The sequence below is a fragment of the Equus caballus genome, chromosome 8, assembly GCF_041296265.1.
Source record: "Equus caballus isolate H_3958 breed thoroughbred chromosome 8, TB-T2T, whole genome shotgun sequence".
NCBI lineage: Eukaryota > Metazoa > Chordata > Mammalia > Perissodactyla > Equidae > Equus > Equus caballus.
Window position 1 is genome coordinate 73,380,581 of NC_091691.1, and position 19,490 is coordinate 73,400,070.

The 19,490-nt window shown below is 39.3% G+C and overlaps 1 protein-coding gene across 4 annotated transcripts in view; it reads right to left on the reverse strand.

Moving 5' to 3' along the window:
• Positions 1–19,490, reverse strand: part of EPG5 (ectopic P-granules 5 autophagy tethering factor) — a 109,148-nt gene that overhangs the window by 13,115 nt on the left and 76,543 nt on the right. For 2 of the 4 annotated variants that reach the window (XM_014727678.3, XM_070221000.1), the window contains exons 31-39: positions 18,892–19,105; positions 16,714–16,862; positions 15,934–16,135; positions 15,283–15,355; positions 13,452–13,552; positions 5,853–6,028; positions 3,967–4,152; positions 3,239–3,448; positions 2,339–2,483 (exon numbers count right to left, since the gene is read on the reverse strand). In XM_014727678.3, coding sequence (XP_014583164.3) covers positions 2,339–2,483; positions 3,239–3,448; positions 3,967–4,152; positions 5,853–6,028; positions 13,452–13,552; positions 15,283–15,355; positions 15,934–16,135; positions 16,714–16,862; positions 18,892–19,105 — 1,456 coding nt within the window. Of the gene's footprint in view, positions 1–2,338; positions 2,484–3,238; positions 3,449–3,966; positions 4,153–5,852; positions 6,029–13,451; positions 13,556–15,282; positions 15,356–15,933; positions 16,136–16,713; positions 16,863–18,891; positions 19,106–19,490 lie in introns of all 4 variants that reach the window. The other 2 variants (XM_001498555.6, XM_014727679.3) reach the window with 1 other exon arrangement.

The following is a 19,490-nucleotide window of genomic DNA, read 5'->3' on the forward strand; positions in this document are numbered from 1 at the left end:
AATGCCTTTAATTCAACCTCCTTCCTAACTTATATATACTGTGGTCACATAATTTAATTTTGGCTTTTGCTTTTTACACCCCTAAATGCACGACCATTGTAGTTTCATATAGCCAGTTTTTGTTTCTATTTACACCACCTTCCCTGCTTATTTTTCCTTCTTGTAATTCAAACCTTTTACCTGTGATCACCCTACTTCTACCTAAAGAACGTGCTTTAGTATTTCCTTTAGAGATGTCTACTAAATCAGACACTCTCAGCATTCAATGAAAATATCTTTATTTCACCCTCATCCTTAAAGAATTTTTGCCAGTTTACAATTCCAAGTTATAAGTCATGTCCTCACAGCAAACAGAAGTTGTCCCGCTGTCTTACCACTTCCTTTGTTGTTACTGAGAAGTTGGCTATCAGGGTAAACGTTGTTCCTTTGTAGGTAATGTCTTTCCTTCCTGTATATAAAGTTCTTTTCTTTGTCACCAGACAGCCTCACTCTCTCTTCAGCTATTGCCTCTCCCGTGTTCTATATCTCCTGCCCTTCTGCAACTTACCTATTAAACTTTAATTACAATTTTTATATTTTTCACTTCTAGAATATCTGATTCTCTCTCAAATCTGCATATTTCTATAATCCCTTGCTCCTCTCTTATTCCATCAAATATATTAAAAATATTTTTTTGTTTACTGTGCTAATTATTTCACTATCTGAAGTCTTTACATGTCTGACTGCTGACTGTTGTTCTCTGCTGACTTGACTGTGGTGCCCTGTTTCCCTGTGTTTGTTTGTGTTTTTTTGAGGAAGATTAGCCCTGAGCTAACATCTACCACCAATCCTCCTCATTTTGCTGAGGAAGACTGGCCCTGAGCTAACATCTGTGCTCATCTTCCTCTACTTTATATGTAGGACTCCTGTCACAGCATCGCTTGACAAGCGGTGTGTAGGTGTGCACCCAGGATCCAAACCGACAAACCCCGGGCTGCTGAAGCGGAACGTGCAAACCTAACCTCTGCACCACCAGGCCAGCCCCTTTCCCTGTGTGTTTTACGACTTTTTTTTTTTCTTTTTTACTGTGAATTCATATTCCTTGGAACTCTGAGGCCTCAGTTGAAGACGAGTTCCTCCAAAGGGGCTCTGTGGTTGCTTTCTGCCAGGCATCTGGTGGCACTGGCAACTGAAAATTACTTTAAACTCTCAGGTTGAAGGGCCAGCCCAGTGGCATAGTGGTTAAGTTCACACACTCCATTTCAGCAGCCCAGGGTTCATGGGTTCAGATCCCAGATGCGGACCTACACACTGCTCATCAGGCCACACTGTGGCAGTGTCCCACATACAAAATAGAGGAAGACTGGCATAGAGGTTACATCAGCGACAATCTTCCTCAAGCAAAAAGAGGAAGATAGGCAATAGATGTTAGCTCAGGGACAATCTTCCTCACCAAAAAAATTAATTAATTAAATGAAAAATAAACTCTCAGGTTGAGGGGTTTTTTTTTAGACAATTTAGGTAGTATGAATTCTTGCTTTAAACTCACATTTTCAAAAGAGGTATCTTTTCTCCCCATCACATAGACATTTGACCCAAGAGCAAGGTCAAACAGATACTGTCTTTGCTTTCCTCTCCCAGGGCCGGGTTTATTTCTAGCTTGCGTTACACTGAAGATGCCATCCTGTGGGGTTACACATGGGATCTCCTTTTAGGCTCCCACCTTAGGCAGGCCTGGGCTTTACTGCCTCCCCCTAACCTAAGAAGGTTCAGTAAAACCCTTCAAGGTGAAAGCCAGCCTCAATAGTCCATCTGCCTTCATGGGTTCCTCTTTCACTTAGTTCTGACCTCTGAGCTCTTCTGCCACCTTGTTGATAAAGTTTAATTTTTGGTTTCTTAGAAACATTTTATCCAGCATTCTTGTTTTCAGCAGGAGAGGCAGTCAGGATGTTCAGTCCACCAAACTGCTGGGAGCAGGAGCTCTCCACACAAAGTTTTCTACGAGCCTACACAAGGTGATTATGAAGAGACCTCCCAGTGAAAGCCAAACACCTAGGAATGCTGCTTCCTGGGTCTCCAGTGACGTCTAATCATCACAGCCAGTCACCTAACTTATCCCCCCGTCCAGTTACCCTCACACCAGCAAGTGACAGTGTCCACCCCTACTCAAGTTCTTAATGTCCATGCTTCCCCCAGTGCTGAGATGACACAGTGTCCCTAGGATCCAGTCACCTCTCTGACCACTGCTTCTCTAGAAACAGGAATGAGAGCGTCCTGACCATCCTCCTGGTCTCACAAGGCCTTACACAGCAGGGATTCATTTACTGAACGAACACGTGACTTCCCCGTGGTCACTTACCAGGCGGGTCAAAGACAATGATATCATCCAAGAGCTTAGACATTTCCTGTTCCAGGACTGCTAAGGTGATTTTTCCATTTTGTTCCAGGGAGCTGAGGAATTGAACCATCTGATGAGTGAAGGCTCGGCATTTTGGAACTGCATCCTGACAATAAAAAAAGGATCCTTCAAATGAATCCGTGCAAGCAGTGTTAACTGAGCATTCCCTGAGAGCATGGCTCCACATTGACCGCTCCAGTTGGGAGTGGAGAGGACAGAGGAGGAAGCCACACAAAGACAGGTGTGTCTAACTAAGGGCCTGTGTCTAGGGATATGCAAATCTGTGGTAACACAGACTAGAACCCACATACTCCCAAATGCCAGTACAACACTCTTCCTTCTTAACTATATTAATAAGAACATTAACTACAGATTAATTACTTGCCAGGAACTTTCCCCAAAACTTTTATGTTCTTTACCTAATTTAATCCCCACAATAACACTTTGAGGCCAACTCATCCTCATCATCATCATCATCATTTCCAACTCAGACGAGAAAACTGAGGTCAGAATGGCAGTAGCTGGGGAGATGAGTTTGTCAGATCGCAAACTCATCCTCATAATTTCCCTGCCACTCTGCTGCCAATGACATTGAGACGCTAAACCAACTGCCCCCTGCCAGCCCTCGATCCTGTTGCCCTCTTGTTAGTTAGCATGTGATACTACTAGTAAGAAATGGTTTACCAAAAGACATACATAAAACTAAAAGATTTGAGAGGCCAAAATATGAGTACACATGATATGCATCCTCCAACTTTTTCTACTGAGCTGTCACAGAGTTCGAGACTGTCCTCAGTAGCACTTATGCTACTACCAGTCCTGGAGTTACTCTCTGCCTTTTAAAGCTTCCACTCAACTTACAAGATGTTTCTGGCTGTCAGTAGGAATGCAAAGTCCTGCAGACACTTTCAGGAGCTTCACAACTAATTCAGCAGAAGGTTCCTTTGCCAGGATGATGGATGGCTGGTAATGGCTGCTGAAATAACCTAGCACACTCTGGTATGAGACAGTATCCACAAGATGCCATGAAAGTGAGCTTGTCTGTCCAAGGAGACTAAGTAGAGGTGAATCCTAAAAATGAAATACATATTCCTTTAGTTCCAGAGATCCCATTTCCCCAGAAATACATGTCTCTACCTAGTCTATGGAGTGACCATTAAGATGACCTATGATAAGCATAGAACAGTTAAGATGGCAAGGAAGTATCTACTCTACTAGGACTTGTGTACTAATGTACTAGCACTGAGTATTAGTGAAAGTAATAAGCAAAGTCTTGGCAAAAACACATTAACGTTAAGATTCCTAAGTATTCAGAACTCAATTTTCAAAGCAACTGTCTGATCTAGCAATTAATGAGATGTAAAATAAAATTTGATTTTTATATTCTAACTCAGTATGGTTTCCATAATCTAGGTTTGATTAAGAACTATCCAAGAAAATTGGGGGCCCAGGTGAAGGCACGTCTCATACGCCAAGCATATGTTCACACTGATAGAGGTATTAAGGAAACAACTGAAAAACTACAACTTCATGGAGCGTGAGGATTAGGGGGCCTTGCCAAGTCTCCACCCCAGGCTCTCCAAACTTACTGTTTGATCTACCAGTTGATCTTCCTTTGCCAATAAAATCATCATGAAAAGGAGGCAGACAATCATGCTCCGAGTCTCCGGGTGGGGACTGGGACTCCAGGCATCAGAGAGCACACTGACCCAGTTGACTTCACAGAGCACAGACCCCAAAAACAAGAAGCAGCTCTTGGGGCTTCCTCGTTCCACCTCAAAGGAAACAAATTAAAATGAGTGCTTTGCTTTAAGCTGTCTATATATCTTGAAAATGTATATAAAACCATGTTTACAAAATTATATTTTAAAAAACAATACTTCTTTCCCAAATTATAAAAATCACCCATAATCCTACCGCCTAGAGATTTAGACTTAACATTTCTAGTATCTTTCCTTCCATACTCAGTGTATGTGCACATTTTTCAGCTTGTTTGGAATTAATTATTTATTCCACTAATTCTTAACAGGAGGGGAACGACCTTCCCTAGTTCCCCCAGGGTGGCGAATCCCTGCCACGGTTAGTCACCAGTACTCAACTCTACTCCATTTATAAAATCACAAATGGAACTTGGTCATGATTCACGTCCTCCCATTACTACCATCATTATATCATGCTTACTACTTATTTCTTACCCTTGTGGAAAATGATTCTTCAACCTCCTTCATAATCTGTTCTCTATGCTCACTCTCAATCCTTTCAAAAAATATACCTTATTATGCTAACGAGACACAAAGAACTGAAAGGTTCCCAGCTTCTGGGCAGGTCAGGGTCATCTATCGTTAGACTAAAACTCCTAGAGACACAGAGAGTCGACAGCATCCCTTTAAAGACCATTCTACTATTGAATCGATAGATCGCTAAGGCTGCCCTCTCACTTAAATGCTCTCTCACTGCTCTTTAAACAGACCTTTGCTTCCATGTTCATAATGGTGATGAACTTCTACTTAGTGTCTGTCTCAGATACTAAACCCAGCTATAAAATCATTCTTAATCTTGTATTTCTGCAAGACACCTGTCTTCAGTTTTCCTTACATCTCAGCTACAGGGAAGTGGAGGACAAGAGCAGCACTGGGTGGGGTCTCCATTTGCACTGAAAGACCACAGTAAACTTTACTAATTGTCATAAATAACTGTGCAGTTGCAGTAATTAAAGTACTTAAAGTGTCTCAATAATAAATGTGGCATGAAGTTAAGAGTAAACACTAATGAACTGGTAACTATGAACAAATAAACTGAAATAATTGTAAAAAGCTAAGACAAGATCATGAAGGGATTTTTAAAATAGGAACTTAATAGGAACAAAAATGCCTGACTGGTATGTAAGTGACACAGCTGTGCCTGTTTTTTGCAACAATTGTTTCTATGGCAAAGACCCGCACACACTTACTGGCACTTAATCCAGGTCATTTCAGGTCTTTATGATGATGATGCATCATTGGTTGTTACAATGCACTTCTACCTCCTACAATGTAATTACTCCCTTGCATAACTGGTTAAAGAAAGTAACAGCTTGAGTACCAATTTACATTTTGCTTTAAAAGAATGTTTAACAATAAGCATTTCTAATGATACTGTCCTAGAAAAACTTGCATATACAGAAATACCAAGATTGAACATGATGGTCATTAAACATGAACTCACCTGGCAGTATTACTAAAGTCTAGGGGACAACTGCCACATTACAGATAAAATCTTTCTCTGGGTTTTAAAAATGATCCTGTAAATGTTTTCCAGCTATCTACTAACACAACGAAACGATTTCCATGGAATGCTGCTTTACACAAGCTCCATTTGGGCAATCCAGAATGCAGGCACAGTCCACTTTGGCACACACAGCAACTGTGCCTAAAAACCACAGTGAACAGGCTGCTCCTCAGAAGCCCAGCTGTGACATGGAGAGGGAAGGACTCACTTTGAAGAAGGCCTCCATGAGCTTCTGGTCAGGGTGCAGGTCCCTCCATGGGAGTTTCCGATAGGCACTATGAAAAGCGTACAGAATGAACTCTGGCATTTTGGGTGCTGTACATGCTTCAGAATAATGCATCAGGTGTAACCGAAGGGCTCCTTCATCACCTGGCAACAGCTTATCTAAAATCGAAAAAGAAAATACAGCCAAAGACCTTTTGGTTTATCTTAATAAAAACAGAGAAAGTGACATCAGCATCATGGCAGAATGAGCCATTCCCTTAGTCTCTCTCCAGTAAGCTACAACCAATCAGACATCCATTAACCAAGAGACAATTCCCTACAAAGCACAACAGGACTTCTGAGAGATCTATGCAGCCATACATCTGAAGGTGGAGGTACTGGATACCTGGGAAACAGTGGAAGGAGGTGAGCAGATCTCCACTACCTCCCCAGCAGCAGTAGTCTACGTCACGGATCCTCACAGCAGCCAGTGTGCAACTATGCAAAGTGGAAGATCAGGCAGGCCTGCACACGAATAGCTTCACTTATGGAGTTGCAGCCCAGCCTGCAGAAATGCTGCATACCGAGTGGCGGAGCTCAGACACTGTGTGAGCACCCCCACCAGGTGCAGCAGCCTGTGAGCGGAGAGTGGACCCACCTGTGCATGAAAGAAAAGTGCCCCTCCCCACGCCATAGTGTACCTACTGCACCAGTCCCCAGTCAAGGCATCAGATCTGCAGCAAAGCACCTACGTGAGCGTGTGTGACCACCTAAGCGTCTGTGGCCAGTGGGCAAACACAGACAAGCCCTATCAGCACAACTTCCAGCAGACGCAGTGGCTTCAGAAAACACAGCTCCTGCCACCACCCCCTGAGTGGTGGCAGGTGGAATCTACAACCTGATACTACCGCTATGCGCTGGCAAAGGATCACTTCATCAAACACCACAAAGAACTACATTAACACTCCAGAGCAGGATGACAATGACAAATCTCAAGAAACAAACCCTGAAGTCACAGAAATTTACAATCTAATGACAGAGAATTCAAAATAGGTGTCATAAAGAAACTCAAGGAGTTACAAGAAAACCTAGAAAGACAGATCCATGAACTCACAAATATAATTAATAAGCAAAAGGAATTCTTCAAAAAAGAGATTAAAACTCTAAAAGAAAACCAAACAGAAACTCTGGAGATGAAGAAGACAATGAATGAGATAAAAAACAATCTAGAAACCATAAAGAACAAACTTGACATTATAGAGGACAGAATTAATCATTTAGAGGACAGAGATAGAGAAATGCTTCAGGTGGAGGAGGAGAGAGAATTAAGATTTTTTAAAAAAATGAAGAAATTCTTCAAGAAATATCTGACTCAATTAGGAAATGCAACATTAGGATTACAGGTATTCCAGAGGCAGAAAGGAGAGCTTGTTCAAAGAAATAACAGCTGAGAACTTCCCAAACCCAGGGAAGAAACTGGACTTACAAGGATATGAATCCAATAGAACTCCTAATTACATCAATGCAAAAAGACCTTCCCTAAGGCACATAATAGTAAAACTGGCAAAAGTCAATAACAAACAAAATATACTAAGGGGAGCAAAGCAGAAGAGAATAATCTACCAAGGAACCCCTATCAGGCTTTCAGTGGATTTCTCAGCAGAAATCTTACAGACTAGAAGAAATTGGAATGATATATGCAAAATACTGAAAGCCAAACACTTCCAGCCAAGAATACTCTATCCAGCAAAACTATCCTTCACAAACAATAGAGAAATAAAAACTTTCCCAGATAAATGAAAGCTGAGGGAGTTCCCAGCCACTAGACTTGCCTTATAAGAAATGATCAAGGATGCCCTCATACGTGAAATAAAAAGGCAAAGGTTTACAAAGCCTTGAGCAAGAAAATAAATAGACAAAATCAGAAAACTGCAGCTCTCTATCAGAACAGGTTAGCAAACATTTAATTATAACATAAAAGATAAAGGGAAGGAAAGCATCAAAAATAACTATAAACACTTCATTTTAACCACAAACTCACAACACAAAACAGAATAATTTGTGACAACAGTAACTTAGACAGGGAAAAGGAAAGGGATGGAACCTGCTTAGACTAAGGTTGACAAGAGCCTATCAGAAAATGGACTATCTCATCTACAAGATCTTTTATACAAACCTCATGGTAACTACTAAACAAAAAATCAGAGCAGAGACACAAATCATAAATAAAGAGAAAACTAAGAAAAACATCACAGAAAACCACCAAACTGAAACAGCAATCAGAAATACATAGGATGAGAAACAGGGAATACAGAACAACCAGAAAACAAGAGATAAAATGGCAGTATTAAGTGCTCATATATCAATAATCACTGTAAATGTTAAGTGGATTGATTTCTCCGATCAAAAGACACAGAGTGGCTGGATGGATTACAAAACAAGACTAATAATATGCTGCCTCCAGGAAACACATCTCAGCTCTAAAGACAAACACAGGCTCAGAGTGAAGGGATGGAAGATGATACTCCAAACTAATGGCAAACAAAAGAAAGCAGGTGTTGCCATACTTATATCAGACAAAGCAAACTTCAAGATAAAAAAGGCAGGGAAGACAAAGAGAGGCAGTATATAATGATAAAAGGGACACTCCACCAAGACGACAAAGCACTTATGAATATACATGCACCTAACACAGGAGCACCAAAGTATATAAAGCAACTATTAACAAATCTAAAGTGAGAAATTAACAGCAACACAATAATAGTAGGTGATCTCAACACCACACTTACATCAATGGACAGATCATCCAGATAGAAAGTCAGCAAGGAAATAGTGGACTTAAATGAAACACTAGGTCAGATGGACTTAATAGATGTATAGAGAACATTCCATGCAAAAACAGCAGAATACACATTCTTCTCAAGTGCACATGGAACATTCTCAAAGATAGACCATATGATGGGAAACAAAGTTAGCCTCCATAAATTTAAGGTGACTGAAATCATATTAAGCATCTTTTCCAACCACAATGCTACGAAACTAGAAATCAACTAGAAGAAAAAAGCTGGGAAAGTGACAAATAGGTGGACACTAAATAACATGCAACTGAACAACCATTGGATCAATGAAGAAATCAAAAAATACCTGGAGACCAATGAAAATGAAAACACATCATACCAACTCTTATAGGATGCAGGAAAAGTGGTTCTAGGAGAGAAATTCATAGCAATATGGGCCTAAATCAACAGACAAGAAAAATCTCAACTAAGTAATCTTAAACTAAACCTAACAGAACTAGAAAGAGAAGAATAAACCAAACCCAAAGTCAGGAAGAGGTGGGAAATAATAAAAATTAGAGCAGAAATAAATGAAATAGCAACTAAAAAAACAGTAGAGGGGCTGGCTTGGTGGTGTAGTGGTTAAGTTTGCATGCTCTGATTCAGTGGCCCTGGGTTCGCAGGTTCAGATCCTGGATGCAGATGTACACACTGCTCATCAAGCCATACTATGGCAGCATCCCACACAGAAAAACCAGAAGGACTTAACTAAGATATAAAACTATGTACTGGGGCTTTGGGGAGGAAAAAAAAGAGGAAGACTGACCACAGATGTTAGCTCAGAGTCAATCTTCCTCACCAAAAAGCATACCTTTAAAACAAAAAAGAAAACAAAACAAACGGGAGAAAGGATCAATGAAACTAAGAGCTGGTTCTTTGTGAAGGTAAGTAAAATTGGCAAACTCTTAGCCAGACTCACTAAAAAAAAGCAAGAAGGAACAACAAATAAAATTAGAAATGAAAGAGGAGAAATTACAACAGATACCACAGAAATACAAAGGATTATAAAAGAATACTATAAAAAACTACATGCCAACAAATTGGATAAACTAGAAGAAATGGATAAATTCTTAGACTCAAACAACATCCCAAAACTGAATCAAGGAGAAATAGAGAAGCTGAAAAGGCCAACTACAAGTAAAGAGATTGAAACAGTAACCAAAAACCTCCCAAAAAACAAAAGTCCAGGACCAGATGGCTCCTCTGGAGAATTCCGTCAAACATTCAAAGAAGATTTAATACCTATCCTTCTCAAACTATTCCAAAAACTTGAAGACAGAACGTTTCCTAACTCATTTTATGAGGCCCACATCATCCTGATACCAAAAACAGACAAGGACAATACAAACAAGGAAAATACTGCTGATGAACATAGATGCAAAAATCTTCAATAAATATATGACTCCACTCATAGGTGGAAGTTAGTATATTGACAAGGAGATCTGATCGGTGGTTACCAGGGAGAAGGGGGGATGGGGGGAGGGCACAAAGGGGGAAGTGGTGTACCCACAACATGACTAACAAAAATGTACAACTGAAATCTCACAAGGTTGTAATCTATCATAACATTAATAAAAAAAAAAAAAGAAACAAAGCTAAACTGCAAAGCTGTTTAAGATTATTACCTGTGAAATACAAAGTAAAACGTTAAAATAGAATAAAAAAAAAATGAAAATAGTCTAAGGATGAAAAGCATTGAAAACAAATTAATATAAATTCAAACTTTGGAATTTGTTTGTCCTAGAGTTTTTAAGAAGACAAAGATGATCTTAGAGGGCAGAACAAGTCCTCCTAATTCCTATTCCTGCAAATGCACTAGAATAAGTTATTCACAGGGAATAATAAACATTTGGAAGCACAAAAAAAAAAAATCTTCAATAAAATATTGGCAACACAACACAGCAATACATTAAAAGGATCATACACCATCATCAAATGGGATTTATACCAGGGACACAGGGATGCTTCAACATCCACAAATCAATCAACGTGATACACTACATTAACAAAATGAAGAATAAAAAATCACACGATCATCTCAATCAATGCAGAGAAGCATCTGACAAGATCCAACATCTATTTATGATAAAACTCCCAATAAAATGCATACAGAAGGAAAGTACCTCAACATGATAAAGGACAAATATGACAAACCCACAGCTAACATCATACTCAATGGTGAAGAAATGAAAGCCATCCCTCTCCGAACAAGTACAAGACAAGGTGCCCACTCTCACCACTCTTATTCAACATAGTACTGGACGTTTTGACCAGAGTAATTTGGTAAGAAAAAGAAATAAAAGGTATCCAAACTGGAAAGGAAGAAGTGAAATTGTTTGCAGATGACATGATCCCACATATAAAGAATCCACCAGAAAACTATTAGAAATAATCAACAACTACAGCAAAGTGGCAGGGTACAAAATCAACTTACAAAAATCAGTTGCATTTCTATACACTAATAAAGAACTACCAGAAAGAGAACTCAAGAATACAATCCCATTTATAATCGCAACAAAAAGAATAAAATATCTAGGATTTAATTTAACCAAGAAGGTAAAAGCCCTATACAACGAAAACTATAAGACATTATTGAAAGACATCAATGATAACATAAAGAAATGGAAAGATATTCCACGCAATGAATTGGAAGAATAAACATAGTTGAAATGTTCCTATTACCTAAAGCAATCTACAGATTCAATGCAATCTCAATCAGAATCCCAATGACATTCTTCACAGAAATAAAGCAAAGAATCCTAAAATTCATGTGGGGCAACAAAAGACCTCAAATAGTCAAGGCAATCCTGTGAAAAAAGAACATTGGAAGCATCACAATCCCTGACTTCAAAATATACTACAAAGCTATAGTAATCAAAACAGCATGGTAAGGGCACAAAAACAGACACACAAATCAATGGAACAGAACTGAAAGACCAGAAATAAAACCACATCATGGACAGCTAATCTTCAACAAGGGAGCCAAGAACATACAATGGAGATAGGAAAGTCTCTTCAATAAATGGTGATGGGAAAACTGGACAGCCACATGCAAAAAAAATGAAAGTAGACCATTATCTTATGCTACATACAAAAATTAACTCAAAATGGATTAAAGACTTGAAGGCAAGATGTGAAACCATAAAACTCCTAGAAGAAAATATAGGTAGTACATTCTTTGACATTGGTCCTAGAAGCATCTTTTCAAATACCATGTCTACTTAGCAAGGGAAACAAAAGAAAAAATAAACAAATGGGACTACATCTGACTAAAGAGCCTCTGCAAGGCAAAGGAAATCAGGAACAAACAAAAAGACAACTCACCAACTGGGAGAAAATATTCACAAATCATATATCCAACAAAGGGTTAATCTCCAAAATATATAAAGGACTCATACAACTCAATAAAAAAAAAAATCCAGGGGCCAGCCCCGTGGCCGAATGGTTAAGTTTGCGTGCTCTGCTGCAGCGGCCCAGGGTTTCACTGGTTCAGATCCTGGGCGCAGACATGGCACCACTCATCAGGCCATGCTGAGGCGGCGTCCCACATGCCACAACTGGAAGGACCCACAACTAAAAAAGACAAAATATGCAACTACATACTGGGGGGATTTGGGGAGAAAAAGCAGAAAGAAAAAAAAAACCATCCAATCAAAAAATGGGCAGACAATATTAATATTTTTCCAAAGAAGATATTCAGATGGCCAACAGGCACATGAAAAGATGTTCAACATCACTAATTATTAGTGAAATGCAAATCAAAACTACACTGAGCTATCACCTTACACCTGTTATAATGGCTATAATAACCAAGACAAAAAATAACAAATGTTGGAGAGGTTGTGGAGAAAAGGGAAGCCTCATACACTGATGGGAGGAATGCAAACTGGTGCAGCCACTATGGAAAACAGTATGGAGATGCCTCAAAAACTTAAAAAAAGAAATACCATATGACCCAGCTATCCCACTCCTGGGTATTTATCCAAAGAACTTGAAATCAACAATTCAAAGAGATTTATGCACCCCTATGTTCACTGTAGCATTATTCACAATAGCCAAGATGTAGAAGCAACCCAAGTGCCCATGGACTGACGAATAGATAAAGAAGATGTGGCATATGTATACAATGGAATACTACTCAGCCATAAAAGACAAAATTGTTCATTTGCAACAACATGGATGGACTTTGAGGGTATTATGTTTAGCGAAATAAGCCAGACAGGGAAAGATAAACACCACATGATTTCACTCATATGTGGAAGATAAACAAACACATGGACAAAGAGAACAGATTAGTGGTTACCAGAGGGGAAAGGGGGTGGATATAAGGGATAAAGGGGCACATTTATACAGTGACTGACAAATAATAATGTACAACTGAAATTTTGCAATGTTATAAACTATCATGACCCTAATAAAATAATTTTTAAAAAGATATAAAACATAAAGAAGAAATTAGAGTCATAGAAGATAGAATGAGATTCAACATGGGGGATAGATAATATTTGCAATATTAAAATATTTGAAATAACAATGGCTGCATATTTTCTATAACTGATGATATTTGGAGCTACCTCAAAAACAAGCTAAGAAGTTACAAACTTTACTGTAAATATAATGACATTAGAGATCTTTCTTTGGTCACAGATGACTGCCTACCAATTAAAATAAAATGAAATCAAGTAGGAGAGCAGAGGCAAAAGATTAACTGATGACTTAGAGAAAAAGTGAAAACTAACCAGAGACATAATGTAACCTCTTCCTACCTTTAAAACCCTTGTGCAAAGAGTCAATGCAGTCAGCGAATAGCTGTACAATGCTTGAGGCCACCACAGCATCACTCTCCAGCCAGGGGTAATGTCGCTGGCTGCTTGAAAGAAAAGACACATACACTTAGAAAAGAAAGTCCCATGATTAACTTACTCTAGGCCCCAGAATCTAGGGATTGCCTAAGTTCTAGAAGACTCTGTATTATGGAGCCCTAAGACATAGTTAGACCCCTTTAAAGGCTATAAATTCCTGGAGGTGAATTGTAGTTATAATATCAACCATATAATTTTATGTACTTTCCTTCCTAACCTTTATTCCAATGCAATTAAGTTTTAGAAGTGTGTTATTAAAGTAACTATCAAATTAACATGTTTTTACATCCAATTTACACCCTTGAACCCATCCCTTGTGTATCTTGGTTACACTTCAAATGACTTAGAAATACACTATAAGGTAGCTTCAACAATTTTCTGTACCTAAAGCATGAAAAAAAAAACAAAAAAAGACAAAAAATTCATGTAACAAAAAGACGGCCCAGGGGGCTGGTCCTGTGGACAAGTGGTTAAGTTCGCACGCTCCGCTTCCGCAGCCGAGGGTTTCACAGGTTCGGATCCTGGACACGGACATGGCACCGCTCATCAGGCCATACTGAGGTGGTGTCCCACATGCCACAACTAGAAGGACGCGCAACTAAAATATGCAACTATGTACTGGGGGGATTTGGGGAGAAAAAGCAGGGAGAAGAAAGATTGGCAACAGTTGTTATCTCAGGTGCCAATCTTTATGGGAAAAAAAAAGAAAAAAAAGATGGCCCAAAATGAACAGACAGAAAATAACCAAAAGAAAAATTCTTTATGTGAAAATTGTAGTTTCTGAATCTGTTTCAGAAAGTTCAATATCCATTAATATAAAGTTCCATTAACTCTTCCTGGAAATAAACAGGCAGCCTGTGTCACGGTCAGCAGTCTCATAGTCACTACCAAATCCTGAAGCTTGCAGATTATTTAAGGATAGCCCTCTACCAAAAGCGAAGATCCAGAATCTTTTCTGTTTTCCTCAATGGGTTCTTGAGGCACCATGGGTTAATGCAAAGAGTTTTGACACGTGAGTCAAAAGCCATGACCTCTGGTCCCAGTTCTGGCCTTCAGTGGCTGTGGGACTTGAGCAAGACATTCAAGTTTGCTGAGTCCTGGGATCAGATTAATTAATAGTATGAAAACACCTTAAATACTATGGTATCTACCACTGTTGTAATATTTATAAAACTCCTGACAAGTTCACCCAGCTTTTGTTTGAATGCTTTCAGGGGAAAAAAGACTTATAATGCAACTCACTGCATTTGGACAGCTCTACACCTGTTTCAAATGTTTATGAAATGATGCTTTCATTTAATTGCAGAGTTCACGTTAAAAGCGTAATTACCATCCAGTAATTTGAAAGCCAATTTAGCTCCAAAAAATAACTAAAGTACTAGATAAAATCAAGTTAGTCTCATATTTTATAGTGTTACATTATCAAAACCTGATTCAGGAGAGCAACATCCGTTTTTCTGAAATTCAGTATCAAAACTTATTCAACTTCTTTACTGTGAAAAACTGAAAACGAGTGTCCATTTTTGCTTCAAAATTAATATCAAGATAATAGCCCTGATCAACTAAATAATTCTACAAACAGAAAATATTTTAAGTTTCTTTCGTAAAGAAGTATTTTCTAAATTTAAATATGGCCCTACAATAAAAATTAAATATGTGAACACATCACTGGTACCAAAACACGACCAGAACTTATAAATTGCAAAAGAATTTGAATATGTGAAAAACTATTTACCTTTCATTGTCCTCTAAAACCAGGATCCATGGTTTAAAGAGCTGAATGATTACTGAATGCAGCGATCTCAGCACTAAAACAAAGCAAAATTCTCATAGAGACAAGAAACAAGCTCATCCTTTGTCAATTCATGGATAATACTAAATAAAAAACCTATTTATTATCTATGTACTCATAAACCTATGCTGATATATAAACAACATGCTTAGTGTAACTAAGTATATTTGTGTTTTCATTTGCTGCAATGGAATTTCTTGAATTGAAGAACTTTTATTACAACACAATGTCATGGATAATTTTACACTGTACATTTTTTTAAAAGATGAATGCTTAAATATTCAGAACCCTTTCCTTAGCAAGATATATAATAGGAAGAAAGAGTTGGAGATTGAAACCTATTTCTTTGTCCCCTGCCCTGTGAAGGAGGGGCAGAGAAAAGCTGAAGCAAGCACCCACTGTGTAAGTAAATATATATCACACATATATGGCTTCACATATATGTCCTACATATTTCCTACTTCCTCCTCTTGACACTCAGATACACAGTTTTCACACAGATTTAAATCTCTTAAAGTGCTTATTCAAGTCTCTTCTAACGGAAGGTCAGAACACCTAGCTCCATGTTGCACAAAAGGCATAAAGGCATATTACCTGTCTTGCTGCTGGCAGATGGGTCTTGGGCCAAGCAGGCCATTTCTGAATCAAGCAGCCTTTTTACAAGATAGCCCAAGAATGTCTTCATATCAGCCATGTAAGGACTCCATTTTGAAAATAAACCAAAGCTTTTAAAGTCCAATGTGGATAACCGAAGTTTATAAAAAAAGTTTGAGAGCCACTGGATAGTCTCCATTACCTGGAAGAGAATGACCAGTCAAAACACGCTGACTGACGAGACTCAGCAGAGTACTGCAGCAGACTGTGGTGGAGGGCTCTGACTTAGTCACAGAGCTGCAGGGGTATCAGCATACGCAAAGTGAATTGGCAGATTCCAAATTTTTTCCAAAGGAGAGGAACCATTCTTTCAAATACATTCTCATGTGGACCCATATTGTATAAAACTGATGAAACTGAGAGCTCTGTGAGACACGCGTGAAAACCTGACCACAGGAGCCAGTGGCGTAAGGTTAAGATGAGGTGGGTTAAGCTGGGGAGGGAAGGTATACACAGGGAGTATACACAGAGCCTGGGCTGCTCTTGAACAGATGAGCAAGAATCAGACGCTGAGGCTGAAAGAAAGGTGATCCAGGAAAAGGGGGCCTGGGGGAAGCAAGTGAGTGACAAAGAAGAACATACAGCTCTTAAAGATGATGCACACAAAAGCAGCTTTTAAAATATACATTTTGAATGTGTTCCAATTGTTTATAAAATAAACAGCAAGGAAATGAGAAAGAAGTGCACAGACAAAAACTTCAGACACCAAAAGCTACACACCTGCTTGTCTGACAAGAGAACATCCGGAGAGCTTTGAAGCACGGTGCTCTCGGCAGAAGCTGGCCCCTGCTGGGAGGGTGGGGCACAGCAGCCCAGGGCTCTCAGAGTGGCTTTCCAACACTCAGGGCTCAGCAGCTGCTCAGCAGAGCCTTAAGGGTCAGGGACAGAGGACAGCAAGTCAGCATCTTTCACAGATTAATTTTTTCAACTTGAATCAAAGAACACGTATACTTTACAAAGGAATAAAAATTAAATAAAAATCCAAAACAAATTCATAAAGATCTGTGGTGAGCAGACCAAAGTGAAGAGAACGTATTAAAAGAACTGTCCACCTGGACACTTGACTTTCCTTGTTCCTGGTAACCCTGCTGGGACTGTGCGCAGCCCTCTGAGCTGGAATCTGGAAAGCGAATCCACCTACCCGAACCTGACTGGAGAATGGGAAAGGTGCTGTTTTCCTGGCTGGATGATGTGAGAGAAACAACAGTGACAGGACAAAGAGACTAGGTGCAGAACACAACTGCAGAGTCTAAGCTCTGGTCAGGAGTCTCATACCTTCCCCTAAAACTCCACTCCTACAACACACAAAACCTAGAGCAACACAGAGATAGCACGCAAAAGTAGAGACTACCAGCCAGCACCCTGCTACTTGCAAAGCTCACATCCCAGAGGACAGGAATAATACCTCCTCAGGTCCTTCCCACCCAGAGATGATGAGGATGAAATAGGGCAACAGAAGCTCGTAGGAGCAGATCCGAGGGGAAGGATGATGAGGCTAGCTGCAATATGTTGGGGGTGAGGTGTCTACGGGACAGTGAAGGGTCTGTGTCCAATGGCTACTGTGGTCTGGATCTTAGGGCAGAGGCCTGCCATCAAGCTACAGGTGTGGGAATCAAGAACACCTAGAAGACAGCAGTAAAGCCAGGGAAGACAATGGGCTCACCCAGGACAAAGGAAGAGAGCAGAGGAACAAAGGATACAACCCTGGACCACTGACATGGTGGCAGGGAGGGATGGGAAGCCAGGAGTCTGGAGGTCATGGAATCTGACAGAGGTCATACTATTATCCTTAAGCCTTTAACTGAATTATTCTTCCTGGGAAGTGTAAATTTCTGCTAAATGCAAGTCAATGGTTGCCTATATAAACAGTTTATAATCTCTTTAAAAAGTTTCACAGGAAAAAACCACAATACATACTTGATAAAATTTTGAAAATTCAGAACAAAAGTTAGCTATGCAAATAGGCATCAAAATTTGTAAAAGTACATTTCCCTATCACCACTCTCCACCCACCCTACAACTTGCCTCTGTGGGAAACAATTAAAGCCTGAAGTGCTTTGAAAATGAGACCACACTTTGCATTATTCTTCAGCTAGTCCAATAGATAAGATCATTAACTTATTCACTGAATGATTTCTATTAAGTAACACAAAGATTTGGCGTAAAGTAAAATTTAGTTTTCCACTACATCTATAAAAACTATGAAAAAAGTAAATACCATTTCATTTATCAAATTTCAATACAATTCCTGCCTAGTGAAATTCCAAAAATAAAAAAGCCTACAACCCTTATTCCTCCTCTATTCACCAACAGTTCAACTGCAGCGGAGGGACAAATGGTGGGAATGTGGAAAACGTAATGCTGCTCTTTCTCTGAGCAAATATAAATACAGTCTATCACTATACAGGGATAAAATTCATTTGCAAAAAACAAGAGCCAAAAAATTAGGATGAAGAAAACTCCAAATTTATCCACTATTTAGAGCTACAGAGAAACCAACTGGCATATTAAACATATTATAAAAGAGCAATTTCCTTCTCTTACTAAATCTGTAGTTGGCCGAGCAGGCAGGCCCACTTCCATCCCACCCTAGTTCAAGACAGCAGCAAAGTCAACATAAGGAGGTGGGTGCGCAACTGTGGACTTCAATCCCAAATACTAAATGCCGACCTGCCCAATTAGGGCCCATTCTAATATTTAGGACAATAACTGACCATTTTTACAGAGAGTAATCTTTTGGGAATTGTTCATGGAGCACATTAGGGTGGAAATTGGGGATTCTAAACTCCTGCATACTTGTATTATCTTTACATTTTTGGAAGAATGTAAATGTAGAATGGTAAATGTCACATTAAATATTCACTGCAATCTAATCAGTCACAATGAAAAGACACTTACTTTGCATCAGCAGCCTGAGAATGTCACTGTACTGGTCAGGGAACTGGTAGAGAAGAAGAAAAGTCCAGTGCTTACAGAAAAGATTAAATGGCATCAAAATATCTTCTTCTGGTTCAAGGCCCCAGGCAGTAAGTGCCAAATGAATGGACTCCAGAAGCCTGGTACGATCAGACAGAGGAGGTTTAGTGGCGTTTAACCATTGCTTAAGATCGAACTAAAAAGAAAAAGAAACAAGAAGCAGTTTTATTTACACGAGAATATTAATTGAAGTAGAGCAAATTATTTGCAAATTTAGTTTAAAAGTCAAAGATTACCTAGGATGTAGCTTTTTATAAAGATTGCAACTTCACTTTATACATAAGTACCATTTAAAGAATCCCAGCAGTTCGACAGTTGACAGTGCCATATGCCTCCATCTCTACTCCCCTCTCTGGAACTGCAGAGGCAGTTTTCTCAGCTCTGTGTGCCTTTTTGTAATTAAAAATCTTATTAAGTTTTCCCCACAAGGATCAGAACTTTGTCGTTCTTCTTAACTTGTCACAGTGCCACAAACGAGCAGCCACTGTACTGAACTGTCTCCATCTAACAGCCATGTTTCT